Source organism: Zootermopsis nevadensis, unplaced genomic scaffold (assembly GCF_977971745.1).
Source record: "Zootermopsis nevadensis isolate Lab colony 2312 unplaced genomic scaffold, Znev_1.0 Znev_ptg000027l, whole genome shotgun sequence".
Taxonomy (NCBI): Eukaryota; Metazoa; Arthropoda; class Insecta; order Blattodea; family Termopsidae; genus Zootermopsis; species Zootermopsis nevadensis.
The window spans coordinates 7,374,523-7,394,866 of NW_028259159.1; the positions used below are offsets into that span (position 1 = coordinate 7,374,523).

Here is a 20,344-nt window from a genome sequence, read left to right on the forward strand (position 1 = left end):
TTTATTTTTGCTGTATTCTCTGTATCGTGGTACATAACCCTGCCAAAGGCGTTTAGAAATCGATAAAGACTGCAAGTGCCGATTGTACTCAAAAGACGTAAAAGGGTAAATAATTTAAGAAAAACAATTTTTTTTACTGTCCCACAAATTACAAAAATCGTGGAGTTATCCACTTTTCGCGTCCAGGTCTTCAATTGGGACAATTTCCCTACGACTGGAAACGGAAACCATAAATTATTTTAAGGTCTGAAAGAAAGTGGATTCTTCTTCAGGCGCTGATTGGAAGGCGCCGGGAACCGAGCGACACGCCATTGTCGTCGTCCCTGGTGCGGATTCCAGTCTTCGTTTAATCGAAGGCGTCAGTTTACAAGCGAGAGACACTCACGAATGGAAGGTTGTTTACGTAACAAATAGCACCCAACCCAAATGCAGATCCCCTTAAATATTTCAGCGTTCCCACAAGAACCCCCGACAATCAGAGCCTCTGAAACAACACGGCCATGCACATTTAATGACGCCTGAGGCGACGGAAAAGAATTTGCAAGTGAGTCTGATTGCAGTCAGCTAGCTCGTCGTCGCCATGGCAGTGGACGAAAGAACCGAGAGTCGTTTCCGCGTCTTCCGGGTGCTGTTCTACCTGACGGGGAACCCGATCCTGAGCACCTCTGCGCCGTCCAAGGCCTACCGCGCGTACTCGGTCGTCACTTTGACGTGCGTCTTCGTGACGTCTCTCACCATGAGCCTCGAGCCGCTGATGAACGCGGCAGACTTGGAGCACTGCATGGAGAGCGCGCGAGTCGTCATCCCGATGTTCATCTGCATCTGGATACACATCCTCAGGTGAGGCCGCCGCCCACCGCCACCACCCCGCCGCCGCCGCCAACGTAGCTGCCCGTTTGTCTCTGTTCCGTAGGCTGAAGAAACGCCAGTTGCACGGGGTCCTGGCCCTCACCGAGCGGTGGTCGTGGTCCGACCTGACGGCCCGAGACGCCGTCACTGGCGCCCTCACGATGGCTGGCCGCATCCCGTTGATCCAGCGCCTCACCTGGCAGAGCAGCGTGCTCATCATGGCGAGCCACGCCGTGCACCAGGCCGAGCGCCTCGCCACGAGGGACGACCACCCGCTCGTCTTCAACGCGTGGTTCCCGTTCGACACCGCGGCGAGTCCTGTGTTCGAATTCATCTACGTCTCGCAGGTGAAATGAACCACGACGTCCTATTTTTAAGTACGAGGGTCGAAAGCAAGGGAGCACCGGCCCGGGGGGGGGGGGGGGGGGATCGGAATTCGAACCCACGATGCCAGTATCAGGGCAGGAGAAATACTGCTCACCCGGTGAGACTACAGGTTCAGAGGTGTTGAGCTGTGTGGTCCGGTAGAAAGTAACCGACGTTTCAGAGGTGCCTACTGATGATGGATGAGCCCCTCTGAAACGTCGGTCAATTCCTAAAAACTGCTCCGTGTGTCCAGACCGTCACCGCTCTGTGGTTCACGGTGTCACTGACGTCGTTCATCGGGCTGTACGCCATGCTGGTGGCCGTGGGGTGCACCCAGCTGCAGAAACTCAGCGCCGCGCTGCTGGGGGCGTGTGTGGAGCGCGGACTGAGGGACAGAGTGCTCCAGCATCAGCACATCCTGCGGTAAGGCACAGCCGGCTCTGAGTGAGGCCCCAAGGCGTCTTTTGCGAGCACACAAACGAGACGTTTCGCTTTGTGTCTGCAGGTTCCTGCGGGAGCTACAGGACACGTACCGCCTGGTGCTGGTCGGCCCGTTCCTGCTCATTGCCTGTGGGATGTGTGTCAACACGTTCTCCATCCTGCTGGTACGTAGTGCGGCCTGCGATGGGAAATACCCAAGGGGACCGGAAAGTAGACGGGGTGCCTCAGTATGGGTTTTGAAAACTCGCGGCTCCATTCCCAGTCTTGGCGGGCGGAAGTTCGTCTAAACATTATTTCAGAATTTAGTCAATTGGTTAATCCTGTTCGAGGCAATAATCGCTGTTTGTTCTGAGAATCGTACGAAATGCAGTGCTGGGCTGATGATTATTAAAGGGGGCAGTGCACATGGTCTTTAAAGAGCCAGAACTGCCCACAGTTGTCAAACGTGACTAGAAAGAACATCGCCATTTGACTATGACCTGGGTAATAACGGCTTACTAACGCCTCGGAGTAACCCTGACTTCCGTCTCGAGGTAAAACGTCCTCCCGACACTTGAGTAACCCATCCTACAAGAACAGAATCCATGACCTCACAAGACGCGGGGTGTTGTGTTGGCAGAGCTGGGGCAACGCGACCGATACCCTGCAGGCCCTGACGCTCATCGTGGCTCTCACCTCGCAGCTCTACGTCTACTGCTGGTTCGGCAACGAGCTCACCGGCCAGGTACGTCGCGTCGGCTAAGAATCTGCAGAATTTCACTGGTATCGCACTAACGAGCCCGTCCGTACGTGTCTTTTCGCAGAGCGCCGAGTTGCGGGAGGCCGTGTGGGGCTGCAGCTGGGTTGGGGCACCCCTCCGCGAGCAGCGCGCACTCCTTTTCATGATGGGGTCTGCCAATGAGTTCACACTGACAGCAGGGGGCATCATACCCGCGTCGCGACACACCCTGATGCAAGTGCTGAACCAGACTTATTCATTTCTCATGTTCCTCATGAACTTCATGGATGACTAAAGAACGAGGAGTGGGGGAAGGCAATGGCCAGAGCACAACCTGAGGCGGGAGTCCCACCCACACATCGAGTAAAAAATTTCCTTGCAACGGAAGTTGATTCAACGACCAAAGCATCAATCTCACGCAATAGATAGAACTTGTAAGCAACAAATCAAGTCCCTTCTACTACCACGGTAAACTTTTAAGATGCACGAGCCATAATTACAATAATGAACTGTCCACGTTATATTATCTTGCATTCTCTCTTCATCGCTTTGATTTTTAATAATACCGACTGTAAATAAACCTTACATATAAAGCAAAGTTTGCATTATATTCTACGGCGTTCGCTGCTATAATAATTACGTAGAAATCGCATTAAGCATTTAGTACTAGAGACACACAATTCTGTAACACACACACAACAAAGCAAACATTATTTCTGTACTCACCGACAGCCCTAAGGCGAGACAAACCTTCATCGGAACACGTAGTTAGTTCTATTTGGTGGGTCCAAGAAACGAAAACGAGGTTAAAGAATCTTTACGTCTTCAAAAAACACTACACACTTCCGGCGTTCATGTGAATTTATAACAGATCGGATACCTAAAGCACAATGCAACACAATTTTTTCAAAAAGCTACAAACTCACTCTTCACAGTCCAAACATCGCGACATTTTCTCTAAGAATGAAAATAAACGAGAGCGCAAAAACAAAAGACGCACGACATATCGACTACTGGAGAGTGCGTTTATTATGCAGATGATGTCAACGTCTACACTCGATCTATCAAATCATTCAATACTAAATGCGGCCTTCGTATGAACTGACAATAAAAATATATTTTACAATCACAAAACTGCCAAAACTCTACACAATCGAGGATATTTCTTTCCTATCCTCGTAAATTATTGCACAATTTAAATCGATACGTGTGCGATACTAACGTACAATCGAATACAAATCTTTCAGTTCTACTGCAATCAATTTTTTTTAATATAAAGTATGAGAAACTGGTGTGTAAACATTCAAATCATAATAATATTCCAAAATTTTATTGGCATTTATATCTTGATTTGCACACAGTTAACTGAATATTTGGTCTCACAAAAATGTGATGAAACAACAAATATTAATGATTTACCAATAAACTAGGGACAGAAATTATCTAAAATTCATAAAATTATTATACGAGGAAATGACTCAAAATACAAACACTTTGACTCTCCTCAGAACACAAACGAAAATCAACTGGGATATCTATCACACTTTCATTCTTTCTTCCTCTCATTTATCTATTTGTACCTTTCCTTTATCTCAGCCCTTCTCTTCTTACATATTCCTTTTCCAGACGTTATTTCAACATTTTTGTCACCCAGATTAGAATTACTTCTGAGAGCTGTCTAACAGCAGCAGCTCTCATAAAACATAAAATTTAATCATCCACTACCTTTACCGAAAACTTTTAAACATACGCGAGCACATAACACAGTCTTATATTACAACATAAATTATAACATGGACGTGAGGTAAAACGTAACAGATGCTTCACCTGCAAAGAAGATCTCACCAAGTTCACATGTCCCCCCCCACCACAGGCTTCAAATCGCAAAACACACTTACACGCTACATATTCAAATAGAATTGCTCAGCAGCACGGCTGGAAGTGGTCTTAGCCACCAGCTGCTTATTTCCACAGGACTGTTTAATTAAACCGTATCCACTGATTGCAGACATCATAACGATTACCCCCAAAAATGACAAAACAGGAACCAACTCCAAAAATTCATCCACTGCAATAATTTATTTTACAATGTGAGCAGTCACTGCCACCGTCGATTCGGAGCATCCATCTTCTTCCACCGTTCAGCAACGTTCATCAGACTTGAAAGTACACGTTTCTGTGCAAATAATTTCATACAAAACTACATATTACATAATAAATACATTTGTCTGCATTTGTTTCATTCTTCTAGCAGGCTTACCACTGGTGTTCTTCGACACCTGACAAATTATCACCTCAACTAATGCGATCATTTCTGTTCATACCAAAACGTGAACCGACCGCATAGAAAACCGGATAATATTAAAGAACAGGGTCCAGTGGTCATGGGAATGGACTTTGTGCTCCATAAAAATGGAAAATCTTATATGAGATTTTGGATTTTCACAATGTGAAAATGCGGACTGCCGTCTTCTGGGTTATGACGTGGGATATCCTTCTAGGTTGTTGCCAACATTCTACCCTAAAGACGTAAGGGAAATATTCCTTCAAAATGTTGTTAACCGCCTACAAGACCACGTGGCGTCACAACCCAGAAGACCACGTGGGATATGTTGACCAGCCGAGTAACAAAGGCCGTATCACGGAATCAGTATCAAACAAAGTCCACGCTCGGATTGGTCGTCACCCAGTGCGTTCGGTTGCCACTGGTTGCGTTACCCTGTAATGACAGCCAACGATGCCTACACTGCAACAAAAGTAACCTGGCGTATCCGCTGCTATCACGTCAGAAGGAATTCATAAATCAAGGTGACAAAAGATGACCCCTTGTTACCAGGAATAACTCGACAAATTACCGGGGGAACTAAGAGGAGGCCCTGCTACTTTGCACACTTAAGTGAGACTAATGGCTAGTACAGCAAGCAAGCAGAAGAACAAAAAGGACAAAGCGGCTATTCAGACAAGTCAAAACACAAAACTAACACCACCACAACAATTTCTCGCATGTATAACTGCAGATTAAATTGATGCTGTAGAGTCTCCATGCACCCAGCAAAACTCAGGCCTCTACCATCGTAGGATTCCAATTGCCCATAAAAAACACTCAAAACATCGAGACCACATACTGAAGGCTCTGGGTGAAACCTAGAATCGAACGCCAAGCGGCATCAGCGTTATACATGTAGACACGATGAACCACCACATCAATTCAGCAGGTCTATTCCTTGGTCGTGGCCCGCGACGAGTCTTCTTCGTCTGCGTATATTCTCGGTGCTTTAGGCCACAACCACCACAAAATTTCCTTCAAAGAACCGACTGCCATTTCCAACACTCTCGATGTCAGCACAGCGAACGGCCGCATCGCGGCTACCGCGGCCATCAGGCCGATCAAAAGACGACGACGCGCCGGAAATTAACGTTGGGAAACGAACCACGTGCATCACTTCAGTGTTTCCATGACAAAAGCAGAACTTCTGAAGCATTTATATTCACTACACTCCAAGTTTAAGCAATGAGTGAGGCTTCGTCACGCTGCTAAGAATTCATCTGTGGCACCGCGTCATAAATTTGTTATAACACCACCAAACATACTTCAAAGTTCTGATACCACTGAGCACGTAATTTAAAGCGATCATTCGGCGTTAAATTCCGATATTCGAGCAGAAACAAATTTCCTCCAGGCAAATTCTGAAACAGTTTCTTAAACCAGTCTTCCTTACAAATCCTTTCTAATTTAATAAAATGTTCCATTAACACTTACCCACCCCCAACAAATGTCAATATGACAATAATATCACTGAAAGCTACAAAACTCTACTGACGATACATTAATATTTTGCCGCTCTTGCAACTTCAACTGTTGCTGTACTTATGACGTTTTTTCTCATACTGTACAGCTGAGACAGACAGAGGTCGTTACATTTACTGGGAGGCGAAATCAAACTGAACTAAGAAAGATGTGAACTGTACTCGCATCATTGAACGTCAGGCACAGACAGGTTTACTTCTGGTGCGGATGCACCGTCACTATCAACAGTCCCAGTGGAATTCCTGGTGACCGTCACTGATCGATCACTATATTGTCGCCCCTTGGAAGGTAGCGTCACATCTCCATGTGGTAGCTCCACTTCCATGGCACGCACGCTCGTGACTGCCGGACTGCACGGCGGTTTCCACGACGGCTCTGGTGAAACATCCATTACAACTTCTTTTGTGATCGGTGGCCAGAGACGATTGCGTTTCAGGGACGACTCCACGGCCAGGAACTTCTTGCGCGATCTGTCTATGTCGTGGAACCGATAGCGCAACTTCCTTGACACGATATAGTCAATAATGAAGTACTCTATAAACACTGCCAACACAGTATTCACAAGTGCCAACATCACCATAATTAGACGGAAGTCCATCACAGGGGGCACCATGAGTTCAAATGCGTTACGCAGCCACTGTGCCGGATCCAGAGCGAGGTACAATGTGAAGCCAGTAAGAAATACTAGTGACACCAAGAACCCATAATTACTGAATATGGACTTCCTGTAAGGGGCCCCTTTAGAGAACACAAACGCCAAGATAATGTACTGCAAACTGGAGACTGAGAACAGGGCATAATTTTCAAAACACGCTATGCTGTCATCCTCATCGACGGCTGTCGAGTTGTACGGGACAAACCAGGGCGTCTGTTGTACCCAGTAGAATGACGCCCACTGCACCGCAATCACCACCGCTAACTGCATCAACAGGGACAAGATTGGAGAAAGGGAGATAAGGGAAAGAATTGGGGGTTGTTTCACTAGTGGGCCTTCAAATGCTTCTGTGCGACCAAAAAAGAAAGCAAACACAGTGATGACAAACAGATCAATGTAGAGATACTCAATGTCTGTGAGGTTGTTGTCAATGGAGTACAAGATCATCACGGTAACAAACTGTGTCAGCGAGTACGCCGCCATGTACTTAAAGATGCCAAATGACGTCACCAGAGCTGCGCGGCCCTCTCTTATGACCCTCGGAACGCACGAGATGTTTGCCTCTTTAGATGTGAAAGGGGAAGCAACAGATGACTCTGCTTCAGAAAGTGAAATTCCAGTGTGCGCCGCCTTCAGCGCTCCGCAGTCATTAGCACCATCGCCACACATGGCTGTCAACAAACAAAAACACATTTCATCTGAATAATTAGCGGTGGGACGCTTCAACAGAGTCATCACATCCGCCCCACACTGCTGCTACTCACCCACGTAGTATCCCAGAGCCTGCAGCTCCTGGACCAGCTGCTGTTTCTGGTCTGGGCTCATTCTTGCAAACACCGTTCCTCTCGTCACCAAGCTCGGGATTGTATCCGGGAAGTAAGTCTTGGCAATTGACCAGGTCTTTCCTGTCATCACAAAGCAGTAGCTGCTGCCTGTCGTGGCTGCACTGTCATCATCGGCGGGACTGAGGGCGCCTGACTCGAGGGTCTCAAAACTGATGGCGCTGGAACTGTTGGGCAGGTCACCAGCGCAGTGCTGTGCAGAGTAAGCGTTTCTCAGGACGGACTACAGTCTAAACCAACTGAATTTTCAGCTGCACATGATTGAACCTCAAAACAGTAATCAGTTCATATAAATTACCCCTAGTTTTAACTTGCTTTACCTTCCTATCTGCACTTTGAATGATAAAGGAAAACCAACCTTTTGTTTTCCCGTGGCGTAACAAAGAACTGACTCACATTCCTTTCAAGGTACAAGGTTCCTGAGAAGAATTTTTTAGTGCATTTGTGTTTGTTTCTGTCTCGAAGTACAGCGATCATGAATATGTCGTTAATATGACCGCAGACTGCAGACAAATCTGTGGTCTGTCTGACTTTCAGAAAACTACTGCGGGCCAACGCATGCCGTGATAACACCGGCCAATCAGGTGCCTTACAGACAAATCTAAGTAAAGGGCCAATACAAAAAGCATGTTCTGAAATAGCCTCTCTATTCTTGCCATCAACCTGAACCTGACACAGTACAATTCCTCCTACTTGAATAAGATACATACAATGTACTGTACTGTACATACCGCATAACTCTTGAAACGTCGGTAGCTTCAGTGGTTTCACTTGCAAATCCAACCTAATATTTTTGGAAGTACCTCCCATGAAGCAGGGTCCTTCTTGAGAAGCTAACAGTTGCTCAGTTAATCAAGAAATTCTCCACATTTCATGAAAATCAAAGGTGCACCACAGAGGTAAGGATAACAAAATAAAATATTCCTAGTTCTATTTAAACGGCACTTAGAACTTTTGTCCAAACAAGCAACGTATGAAGTGTTTTAAATTTCTTACAGAAGAAATATAACCACATTACAGCCCGGCAAGGGAAACAGAAATGAAACAGTTGGTGCCACTGTAAGTATTAACAAGGTGCATTATTATTATCATCTACAGTAAGGGTGAGTGCAATTTCATTCACAAGTTAAAAAATCTCACCGCAGTTGGAGGCGGAGGCATGTTACTGCTGGCATTGGTGTAAAGTAGTTGAGCGGGCTGTCCCGAGTAGCTTGAGAGCCCGCAAGCCACCACAACCCGCTGTCCTAATGGGATTATCCCACAGTCACGTGCCACACTCAGCGCAGTTAACATGTTGTCACCTGTGGACACACAAGGAGGTCCAGCGTCACCTGTGGCACCCAGCACGTTAACTAGAGCTCACGTCTAAATGCCAACAGAACTTAATATTTCTGACAGTTTAATTTTCTGTTCTTCACGAGAAATACTTTTAATCCTTCAACTTATAAACTGTAAACAAAACACTGTTATCGCCTACACGGAATGAATTACGCAGAGCACTGAATGGTTTATGTAACAATGCTGTAAGTAGCTCAGAATATTTATCATGAAGTGATAGCATGATTAGTGAATGATTAATTGGAGGGAGTGAGGAAGACCATGACAGTTGACATCTGAGCCAAGATTTGAACCCGGGACATCGCAAATAAGAAGTAGTGCTAACCTCTCAACTGTGACATTTGGTATCACCATGGAGCTTACACTCACCTGTCACCATGATGGTTCTGATGCTGGCATTATGCAGCATACCAATTATGCCATTGGTTTCTGGCTTCAGCCTGTTCTCCATGACGATGAGTCCCAGGAATATGAGGTCTGATTCCACATCTTCCCTAGCGACGCGCTGCACCTTCAGATAGCTTATGCGAGGCAGCCATTTGTATGCCAGAGCCAGCACACGGTAGCCCTCCTGCGTGTACTCCTCAAGTACCGAGCTCATGTCTGCCGGCACTGGAATAAACAAGAACACCTGCCCCTTGAGACACATCCCTTGTTTTGTGCGCAGGAGAGACAAATCCACACACACACCACCGGAAACCATGAAGGTACAAGACCATTTAGGGCAGGATCACAATACCAGAACAGAACTTACAGAGATACACTGTGAGGATGTGGTTCAGTTGGTAAGGGGCAGCGATGGCCCAGTGACCAGCTGAAAATATGTCAACCGCCAGTGACACTCACTCCGTGCACCTACCTGTCTCTGGCTGGGACAGGGACAATATCATCTCAGGGGAACCCTTGCAGTAGGCCTCAAACTGCGATGCCCCGAGAGTTCTCGTAATGACACTCATGCGCTGCAGGCTGGAAGAGAATGGAAACTGGCGCACGATGCCAATCTCCAGTGGTGACTGCAACATGACATCGTGTACATCAAAACTGATGGCTGAACACAAACTGGAAATGCACAGTGACATATGGCTGACTACAAGAGTCAAGAGTTGAGGTAAACCATGGGAGGTCAGAAAGGAATATTATTAAAATGGATGCTGGGGAAGTAGACTGTGCTGACTGAGATGAGAACAAAATACAACTGGTGAGCTCTGAAGAACAAACCCAAATGCAGAATCTTATAATGAAAAAAGAGCTAAACTACAGACAAAAAGAAAAGTTGTACAATTTTCTGTACAGTAGTTGGTTTTCATCACTTCATGCTTTGTTCCTTCTCGTCCAATCAGAATCAAATTAAGCTTATGTCAACTGACAACGCATTCAGATAACGACAAGAAGTGTATTTTCTTTCAATGCTTCTAATAAACATATGTTATTTTGTATTATACTAATAAAGCCACCTTAAATTTTCAATACCATAAAAAATTTGAGTGCTGTACACACATAAGCCTTTCTTAACTTACCGAAGTTCAAAGTTGACTCACCTCAATGTCATCTACACTCTGCAGCACAATGCTTGAACTCGGCGGCTTCACCACTGTCGGGAAGATCATATCATATTTTGAAGTATCACTCACTTCAGGCTCCTCTAGCAACCAGCCTGTGGACTCAAACATCTGCAATAATCGAACGACAACTCATCACAGTTCCACTCGGAGCGAGTGATCACGTGCAGGAACTGACGATCAGATCGTGGCGGGACTGAGGTAGAGTTACCAAGTTCCTTGCTAAGAGACCAAGAGTGAACTTAACCCAAGTTTCTTGTTTTGTTTGACGACATTACGTCCACTGTATCAACCTACAATAAAATATATTCTGAGTTACAGTGACCTAACACACCATTAACTAACCTTCAGGTCAAGTGGGTCACCACTCAGCTTACTGTCAATAATGGTAAGGGAGTGGCATGTCACCATGCCCACCAGGAACTCCTCCCTGTAGTCCATCTTGTCAACGTTCTTTACCGGCACCTGGAACTTCCTGTCAGACACAGGCACTACGCCCCACATGTCCAACCCATCCTCTGTCAGGGTGCCAGTCTGCAAAAGTTCAATCGGTTCAGCCAGCTTTGTGAAGCTCATTTCATAACCCCAACATATCCACGCGCTCTGCATTCACTGCACGGCTTAAATATCAACAAACGAGGTCCTCTGGAGCAACAAACTGTCAGAATTGCACTCACAAGGAAATTAAGAGCAGACTCAATTTTGAGGATGCGTGCTAGATTCTTTTGTTTCCAAATCTGCTGCTAAAATTGCAAAGATTAAAACACACAGAAGTATAATTTTACACATTGTTTTGTATGGGTATGAAACTTGCTTCTTCACATAAAGGGAAGAACACAGACTGAGTGGGAGAGTGTGAACAGGATTCACCTAGATCTGGACAGGATCCAGTGCTGGGCGCCTGAGAACACAGTAATGGAGGGCTCTGCTGCATGGAGTTACTTAGCGCTCTCAAAATCACAATTTTGTGCTGCAAGTGCTTACCTGCTGTTATGGCTAAATTTTACACTTGTGCTCCGTATTCATACAAACTCTAAGGACCCTACATGGAATAACACTGCTGTTTATTTCATATCACAATTCCCTTCTGACATGGAAGGAAAGCTTTCGATTATTCCCGAAGTTACAAGTGAGAGGTGAAAGTACATTAAATTAAGGAAAATATAAACACCTTATCAAAACACACACAGTTGATGGAGCCAGACACATTGATCGTACGTGGACTAATGCAGTATACATTCTTTGCCTGAAGCCTGTTCTGAGCATATAACCGTCCAACTGTCATGGCTGCTGGCAAGGCTGGTGGTACAACAATAGTAATCAGGTCCAGCGATTCCACTGCGATGTCAGACACGCTAATTCCTCGCATGAACTGCCAACATAAACATTCAGTATGTTACGTGACTGATATCATGAAACAACAAAGTACATTCTACTGTTAAGAAATGGACAGATCTGCTACCTTAGTGATGACAGTGTATATGAAGCCAACACTGGCGATGCATGCCAGCAGCTCCACAAACTTGTACGAGTCATGTTCAAACTTGAAGTCAACGGGTGGGGGGTACATGATGGAACGCACTAGATTCCCTTTCACAGTTGAGAAACCTGTGCGTATCACCACGGCCAGCACATGCTCACTACCAAAATATCGCGTCTGAATCACTTGAGTCCCACAGAAAAGAATGTGGCGAGCATGCTCCTTGTCATCAAATGGTACGTCCGAGTTTGGCAGCGGCGTCTTGGTCACTGGCACGCTTTCTCCTGCAAGATAAGGGCAGTCTTTGCAGACAGCATGTTGACGACTGGGTGGAAAGAAAGCTATCGTGATAAGTCACTGTAACGTATATTGCACTCAAGCAGAAACTCTGCAGATACAAATCTATTAATGCACGTAAACATGCCGGTAGATGAGCCGTCCCTAGACACAACAACCATTTTCCTTATGTACACAACAATACTCTCGTCCTTTGCCGTCCTTCTCCGAGACTTATTATTCAGAAGATAGGTTGAAACATCTAAAGAATTACAACATGGGCCAAGACCGTGTCCCTTTTCCGGGCCTTTACATACACATCAAGTTTCTCATCTTAACTCCATCTGCACATGTCTGAAGTTGTTGTGACAAATTGATATACACAGAAAGAAAATTCACGTATACGATTTCACGAGTTGTGCAACAAAACTCAGGCTATAATTTTCTTCAGTTTGGAACCTGACCTGTGAGCATGCTCTCATTGATGATGCAATTTCCCGTCAGGAGGGCAGCATCACAGTGCATCACGCAGCCATGTGAGGGCACCACCATCACATCCCCTGGGACAAGGTGCTCAGTAGGTATCGTATCCATCTTGCCTGTGTCACCACGTATCACCGTCACCACATCAGAGGAGTGCACTGTGCTGCGTAGGTTCCGCTGGTTCTGCAACGAGGCAAACCCACTTTTAGAGACTTGTCCCTCACGCATCTAACCCCCTCCCCCCCCCCACCCATGTTACATGTCCCAGGAGTGTAATGAAAATTCACTGTTTTGCATAACATCAACTTGGAGGGATGCCCTAAAATCACAAAGATGTGCCAGCTGAAATATGAACTGGGGATCTTCTAATACAGAAACATAATTTATTACACAGACTCTCACGTTAATGACAATGGTCAATGATTGAGATGTTGGACATTGCCACACACACAGTGCAGTCAACCTGACATAATGACACTTACTTTTTGAGTCTGCATGATTGCCATCACAATACCAAACACAGACATGGCCAGGATCGCCAATGCGTAATACATGTAATCATCAGCAAACCATAAGCAGAATGAGAACAGCTGGAACACATAGAATGGGTTCAGCACCTCCAGGAAGAGGAGTGTGATTATGCCCTGGATAGGAACATTTATCTCGTTGCAACCGTACGCCACGCGCCTGCAACACACGAGCAGTTCGTCATTAGGCTACATCACTGTCTTTTTGCCAACCGTCAATTCTATAGGCAAGAGAGAGAGAGGTTGAAACATCGTTTGTTAAGTGTACCAACTCCATGTTTGATGTGCCAAATTTTAAACAAGGGTCTAAGTAGTAATGGCAGCTACACAAAAGTTTTACAAGAATAATAAAGTATTCAGAAAAATAATAACTCTAACCGCTAACAAACCACCTCTACGGCCTGGTCATTTTACCTCGTGCCCTGCTGATGGGCTGAAAGACCCTCCTGCTGGTGTAACGCTGAAGTGCTGATGTCTCTGTCTAGACCACATAATTTGAGGAACTCTCCACGGCCTTCATCCCAAACATAGATCAGTTTCTTGCAGCGGAACAGACGCAACGATGGCAACTCTGAAATAACAGCCACTGTGAGCGAGGAAGATTTCAACTATTTGCTGGCACTACAGCTGTCTCAGTACACTTACCCTTGAAGACACCTCCTGAGAGGTGCACCGACAGCTTCACGTCACTGACGCCCTTCATGTCGGTCAGCATCTGGTCATCCCACGCGACGGGATGTTCCGTCCTGCAAGAACCAATATGAAGGCAAGTAAATAAAACAGCATAACTTAAATACACAATTAACGTGGCTTCACACTGCGGACACTACCGAGGTCATTACGACGATTATCGGCGCAGCACGCAGTTTCTCCAAGTCAGAGAACAGGCACGCCTAACATAAGGGGTTTATTCAGTTGCAAACTGCCAGTTAGTCACTGTGTCTCACTGCATATAACCTGCAGGAATGTCTTGGGTACTTGCGGTTCAGGTCCTTTTAAGTAGGAGGAGGATTTGAAAGCTTTCCTGAAAACGTCTGCTTCAAACAGCAGGTACTTCTCTCCTCATATGCCAAGCGCAGGCAATTTATTTAATTACCACCATGTCATAGGTCAAAATTTCACCTCAAGCAAATTGCTGAAAATGTGGAAAGCTAAATATTGCAATGTATAAGTCATCCAAATGTGTACAAATTGTCCTAAAAGAACATTTCAAGGCTGTATGATGAAAGTGCACAGAAATACTTACTGCGTGTTGCTATCGTAAGAAACGGTCTCCACTGACTTCACATAGAAACACTTGTGATTGTTCTGGTACAGCTCCTGAAACACAACCGCGACACACAGACTTGCAGCGAAGGTGTTTGTACGTCAGCATATGGCTCTCACAATGAGGGATACTATTTTGAAAGCATTCCTCGTGAGCTGGAGGGTGTGACATGCTTTAAATAATCTTGTAAGAGATAACACTTTGCTGTTTACCTCAGTTTAGTTCAATTAGAATTTCTCAAGGCTCCTGATATAATTACTCATCAAATTTCAATCATAACTGAACTTAAATCACTAAGAATAACTTCTCCTTTCACGCAGACTTCTCTGTTATAGTTCACAATCAAGTGCGGTGACTCACCCGGTCTATGAACGGCGTATTCAAGCGCCTTTCGGAACTGTTAACAATACCAACTGTTCTACTTGCTTTCAATTCACTTACAGACCCTTTTATTTGTCCTTACAAGTCACTCACCACAACAAGAACTTTGTCAGCAGTTCTGAGCGGACACTTTCTGTGCGTAGCATAAAGCATCCATTGGGGCCACCAGTGGAACACAAGGCGCAGCACACCGCCGGTCAGCCCGATCAGAAGCCATGTGATGGAAGTCAGCAGAAGCTGGCACCGGTAACCATGCACTTCCTGCAATCACGATAAAGACCCTTCCAAGACTCATCCATAAAACACAACACATTTTGAAAACACCATTAAATGTACTTAATATTCGCTGAATTACAGCTGAAATGGAAGACTTCATCTACACTGTCCAACTTGGACAAAGTTAACAATTTTAAAATGTCACTGAAGAATCTAAACAGAACTTTGAGATACCTGCAAATGAGACCAACTCTTGATTTGATTATAAAATTGCTACTAATTATATACGTGTAACAACTTCAATGCACGTCACGGAACACAATCTTGACCTGGTTCACATGACCAGAACCTCTTTCTGCAAAATCTCCCCAGTCATCCGAGCAATCATAATCCAAGAAGGTGCACCATTTCCCTGAAATCCTTAACAGGTGTACAACACCACATGACTTACCATCTGGTCCTCTTCCCCTGGGTTGATGTAGTTGATGCCAGACTGCAGTGGTGGGGGGCCATGATTATTCTCCTGAGCTCCTGCAACACAAAAGGTGTGTTACGACCACTTAAAGAAGTAATATGACATTGCGGTTTTTAAGACAAGACAGAAACCACTATGGATGTGGAACAATTGATAAGAACTTATTTCTAATCAAAGGCCATGTGGTTACTGGACAGTGTTCAGTAATGCAAACCACTATCCACTTAACATTTGATACTCAATAATTTCAAAGTTATGTGCCACCAGTGTTAATTATAGTTTTATTTTTCAAGATTTTGAACAAATGTTTGACAGAAATTGGAACAATATGTTCACAGAATAACCCAGTTTGGACTGCGACAGTATCACAGCACCAGCAGGGAAAAGGTTAGGAAAGGTACTGTCTTCTTTCCAAGGTCCAATTATTTTAGGCCAAATTTTATATCCTGGTATAAATCTCGTATCATTCAGAGACGCAACGTGTTCCTGAGTCCAATTTAAAGTTATTTCATCATGTCCATTATCTCCTGGGCAAGGGCTTTATCTGAAAGACTTGCTCAACATTCTTAAAGAATGTTCTAGTAAGCTAAAATAGCTTTGATAACAATACTGACTTTGTGTGTCTTGGTCTGGGGCTACGCAGACTGAATTAAAACCACACATGGCTTGTAACATCTAGGGAATTAACTAACAAGTGACTTAACCTTTGAGGAGCTCCATGTTCTGGTCATGCTGTGCATTGTTCACCTGGCAGTACGGGTTGCTGTGAAAGTCCAGCTTGAATGGATTGGGTGTTCCCGGCATACTGATATTACGTATTAACAATACACACAGTTCTGCAGCACACACTTAACAGAATACACAAAACACTAACACAGCTATCAGTCTGGACAACTCTTGCCGTGGCAAAGGAGAAAAAGCCGGTGTCAGTCTCCGGGATCAGGTTTCTTCCAGCCCACATATGGGCACAAGGCCACCCTCACAATGTCCATCAATACGTAGGCAGGGTAAAGTGTGGAATAACTTGGCAACATCATGAGCTCAAAGGGTGCCACTGCGCTCATCTACAAGATGGTGGTATGTCTGAAGTTAAACAGGTACTGCCATGGGTTCCTCACAAACAGCAGCGTGCACATCAGAAGGGACATGGTCCTGCAGCGAAAATTAAGGGGATTCAGCGGAACCTGCATACCTTTCCTAAACTATGATTCACATTTAAAATTATAACATAATTCTGCCATGTTACTTTAATTTCATAGCTTGGTTCAAACGTGAAGAAAGAATAAAGGACTCACCTTTTTCACGTTCTAAGAAACATATTCATAAAGTAAAATACACGAAAAAAACGCTATTCTACCACACATAATCCCATCCTATACAATTTTGATTAGGTTCTGGAATACGGAGACACTTGAACGAGTGATGATGGCAGGAATGCAACCCCCCACCCATCAACGGAGAATTACCAACAAACCAATAGTACATTACCCTCAAGTTTTTCCATCTTCGGTTACCCTAGTATAGGGCAAACTACATATATACGAAAAAACTGCTCACAAGTACGGTTTAAAATTGATAGCAATAGTTTATCTGCGACTTCGGCCAATTTCCTGACGTTAATGTTCTTATCAACAAGCATTATAAAAACAAAAAAGAGTTGAATATACTATACTTCAGTTGGCAGACTCTGGAGAGTTTTCGGCTCTGCCAACTCATTCATTGGGTTCACACGCTTTCAAGTATACCTCTAACCTTATTCTGTCTTACAACTATCAGAGCATTCCAACCATAAAGGTTATATCTCAAATTCCCGCAAGTCTGTAACACACAAAAAAAAAAAAAAAAAGAACTTTCCTGATACTGATTGACACCATGCCGGCTTGCTCTCATACCCAGCAACTGTACTGTTAAAAATTATCTTATCATTCTCTTCTTTCGAGAAACACCGAAAAAGAAAAGGCAAGCGCTGTTTTTTATATCAGCAATAAACAAGTAAATGGTCCACCAACAGTAAACATAGGGAAATTTCTATTAGTTACATACCAATGCTAACACAAATCAATTCACAACACTCAACCACACTTACACAATGAAGTGAAATTTCCTTATAGCTACGCGGGATCGAAATATAAGGTTTCAGCATTTTCTTCAAGCATACACGTAATCCAGACCACGGATTATTAGCACTTACGATCTATACCCTCACCATAGTATCGTGCAGTTTGCAATTAGTTTTGTATCGAACCGTTTCTAATAAATGACTTATTCACGTTAATTTATTGAGTCACACAAATAATAATATATGTGAAAAACAAGAGCAACTGCATTAATTGAACAAGCGAACACATTTCCTTCCATTCCGCGGTTAACCTCACACATTACGTCTACAACATGCTGTCGCAACTGACCTATGATGTAACACGGGAACAGTGTTGCCATCACCCGTCAAACCAGATTCGCATATTTGCGTAACTTAATTTGGAGGAGATTTAACAAGGGCAGAATAAGTTGACCTGAATTATACAAAAATTATTAAAGTATTCCAAATACTAACATACATTGAAAATTCAAGAATATCTGCATAGCAGAAGTATTTTTAAAAAATTTAAATGCCAGACATTTTCAGGAAAAAACAGTATTGAAATGTGCAGGGAACTTCAGTTGGGGAATATTGAGACTCCATAATCATTGAATGTACGAAAAAATAAAAGAGTCCTTACAGAAAGAGGTCGAAGGTGGATTGCAATTAATCAACAGGACGAAGAGTGAAAGACAGGTGAAGCCAGAAAGAGAAATCTGAGGCCGGTACAGGCACTAAGTTGCGACGAAAAGAGGACGTTTGCCCTTCGACGACGATTAATCAACTTATTATTATGGAACGAATGACACCTGGTCAGTATTCTTGGAAACAAAGCGATGCGAGTTCTAGCCGAAGAGGATGCTATTTGATGAAGTCTTCGACACGAAGAACGTGTCCGTAACCTTGCAGGAACACTTCCAGCTCCATTGTCAGAGGTCACATGCTGGGGCGTGGGAGGTTCAGAACAATGCAGGAGCTCGCTTGGCTGAACCAAACACGGATGGGACTCATTACGTTCTAAGAGCACGTCAAAGGAAAGCCTAAATATACATAAGTTCTTTAGGTAAAATATAATAATAACTACCAAAAACAGAGAAACATTATTTAATCTGTTTTCGTCAAATAATCAAACCACGTGATCATTCGAAACGTTGGCATTGGTTAAGAACCGAAATGCTCCGTTCAGCCCGACATATCCGTCTTCAATGCGTCAAATCCTTAGCAGTTGGTACAGCGTTATAAAATAGGCCATGAGTGCGTACTGGGAGCAGGAAGGACAAGCACCATGCACTGTCCAAGGCGTATCCTCCGCGCATAAGACGCTGGGAGTTGGAATAATACGTGGGTGTCCTCATCCAGGAAAACACTGCGAAATAATATCAGTTCCAACCTCGCGATATCAAAAAGCAAATATCGAGGTCAGATACAGGCCTCTCTAACCAAAGAATGCTGGAGCAGCTGCTTGTAGTTAACCCAAGGCCGGGAACCAATGACGGCTGTCTGCCAAAGGCACAGAAGAGAGACTTTCTTGCCTGTGACCTCGTTTAACTACACAGAAATTAGTTCTTCTGCACACAGATCCGATGCTACGAGAACTAGTTACAAGGCACCGAAGCTGCGAGTACGTACGTACATACCTGAGTCCATTAGTGGGTAGCGAACCACAATCCGGCTTAGACTGGCAGATAAGACACTTGCAGCTGAGCGTGCGACGGGTTATCACGTTTGTAGGCGGTAACTGGCAAACTACGAAAGTTACGAAATACGATGTGGTCCCACGAGTAATGCATTGCATGGCGTGTCATGTTGAGAAATTACACTGTAATGACGTAATAAGTTCGTCGTGGGAAAAAACAAAATGGGGGATCTGAAATTTGGGTCCAGCTTATTCTTCGGCCAATGTAAAGTCTGTCGGGCCCTTGTCACCACGGAGGGATGCGTCCACGGGTTGTGGGTGGGGAAGACTGGTAGAGGTTACCGCAAATATAATGCAGAAGCAGTCACCGACTGTCAACGAAGGGTGGTCCTCCAGCCTGGGTGTTGGGCTGTCAGAAAATACCAGCATGTTATGAAATGTTGCAGAGGGCTCTGACTTGGGGATTCTTTGCAACATGAAGCGGACAAGAGACTTGGAACTTGGAATGTTGCAAGTCTTTGTAGGCCAGGTTCTTTGAAAACAGCATCAACAGAAGCTGGAATTAGTGGGAGTACAGGAGGTCTGATGGGACAACAGGGACACCGAACCAGCAATGCTCTGTTACGGATCATTCTGCTCATCATCAAATGTCTGCATGGAATAGCAATTCTGTGGCATCCATTAAATTCTGATCTCTGGCCTTTGAGGATGCCGCCAGTGACACCAGCCGTTTCAGTCCGGTGCCGAGGCGAGGAATGTGCGGAGCTTTACCTCCATGCCTCCTGCACGTCAAGCAATTGTTGCAGTAGTCAGTCAGAACTTCTTGCTCACTCCTTTAGTCACTGGGATTACAAACACAGATGAAGTTAACTCGACTCCAGCGACACGGTCATCAGGGAGAACCCGCAGGCACGTGATCTTACGCTCGTTAAGCAGCACTCTTGCCC

At 44.7% G+C, this 20,344-nt stretch overlaps 3 protein-coding genes across 8 annotated transcripts; 1 reads left to right on the forward strand and 2 right to left on the reverse strand.

The window, feature by feature from the left end:
• Window positions 1-592: 592 nt before the first annotated feature.
• On the forward strand, window positions 593-1,243 carry LOC147872493 (uncharacterized). The gene is made up of 2 exons (XM_087356697.1): window positions 593-840; window positions 914-1,243. Exons 1-2 carry the CDS (start codon window positions 737-739, stop codon window positions 1,203-1,205), a joined length of 396 nt encoding a protein of 131 aa, XP_087212823.1. The 5' UTR covers window positions 593-736; the 3' UTR covers window positions 1,206-1,243.
• Window positions 1,244-1,274: 31 nt separating this feature from the next.
• Window positions 1,275-3,556, reverse strand: LOC147872494 (uncharacterized). Its single transcript, XM_087356696.1, has 2 exons — window positions 3,101-3,556; window positions 1,275-1,939 (listed from the first exon to the last, which is right to left on the reverse strand). The coding sequence occupies exons 1-2, from the start codon at window positions 3,128-3,130 to the stop codon at window positions 1,496-1,498; spliced, it is 474 nt and encodes a 157-aa protein (XP_087212822.1). The 5' UTR covers window positions 3,131-3,556; the 3' UTR covers window positions 1,275-1,495.
• Window positions 3,557-3,688: 132 nt separating this feature from the next.
• anne (polyamine-transporting ATPase anne boleyn) lies at window positions 3,689-20,323 on the reverse strand. Of its 6 annotated transcripts, none has more exons than XM_022086225.2 (18): window positions 19,399-20,323; window positions 16,386-16,833; window positions 15,658-15,737; window positions 15,084-15,251; window positions 14,589-14,662; window positions 13,988-14,088; window positions 13,757-13,913; window positions 13,298-13,502; window positions 12,797-12,998; window positions 12,039-12,340; window positions 11,748-11,948; window positions 10,922-11,110; window positions 10,556-10,687; window positions 9,877-10,030; window positions 9,387-9,629; window positions 8,820-8,980; window positions 7,602-7,872; window positions 3,689-7,508 (listed from the first exon to the last, which is right to left on the reverse strand). In XM_022086225.2, exons 2-18 carry the CDS (start codon window positions 16,483-16,485, stop codon window positions 6,349-6,351), a joined length of 3,900 nt encoding a protein of 1,299 aa, XP_021941917.2. In that variant the 5' UTR covers window positions 16,486-16,833; window positions 19,399-20,323; the 3' UTR covers window positions 3,689-6,348. The 6 variants fall into 6 exon arrangements, with proteins under 6 accessions (XP_021941917.2, XP_021941916.2, XP_021941914.2 ...); XM_022086224.2 differs by lacking the exon at window positions 19,399-20,323 and adding an exon at window positions 17,888-18,105; XM_022086222.2 differs by lacking the exon at window positions 19,399-20,323 and adding an exon at window positions 17,768-18,105.
• Window positions 20,324-20,344: the final 21 nt, after the last annotated feature.

Bases quoted from the DNA above. Each gene is read 5' to 3' on its own strand.
- LOC147872493 (XM_087356697.1), top strand. From the start codon at position 737: ATGAGCCTCGAGCCGCTGATGAACGCGGCAGACTTGGAGCACTGCATG. The intron at 841-913 runs GTGAGGCCGCCG...TCTGTTCCGTAG, and splicing joins ATCTGGATACACATCCTCAG to GCTGAAGAAACGCCAGTTGC.
- LOC147872494 (XM_087356696.1), bottom strand. From the start codon at position 3,130: ATGAAGGTTTGTCTCGCCTTAGGGCTGTCG. The intron at 1,940-3,100 runs GTGAGTACAGAA...AATAATGTTTAG, and splicing joins GTCTCGCCTTAGGGCTGTCG to ACGAACTTCCGCCCGCCAAG.
- anne (XM_022086225.2), bottom strand. From the start codon at position 16,485: ATGCCGGGAACACCCAATCCATTCAAGCTGGACTTTCACAGCAACCCG. The intron at 14,663-15,083 runs GTGAGTGACTTG...GTTGTGTTTCAG, and splicing joins CTGACAAAGTTCTTGTTGTG to GAGCTGTACCAGAACAATCA. The intron at 12,341-12,796 runs GTCAGGTTCCAA...CTTATCTTGCAG, and splicing joins CAATGAGAGCATGCTCACAG to GAGAAAGCGTGCCAGTGACC.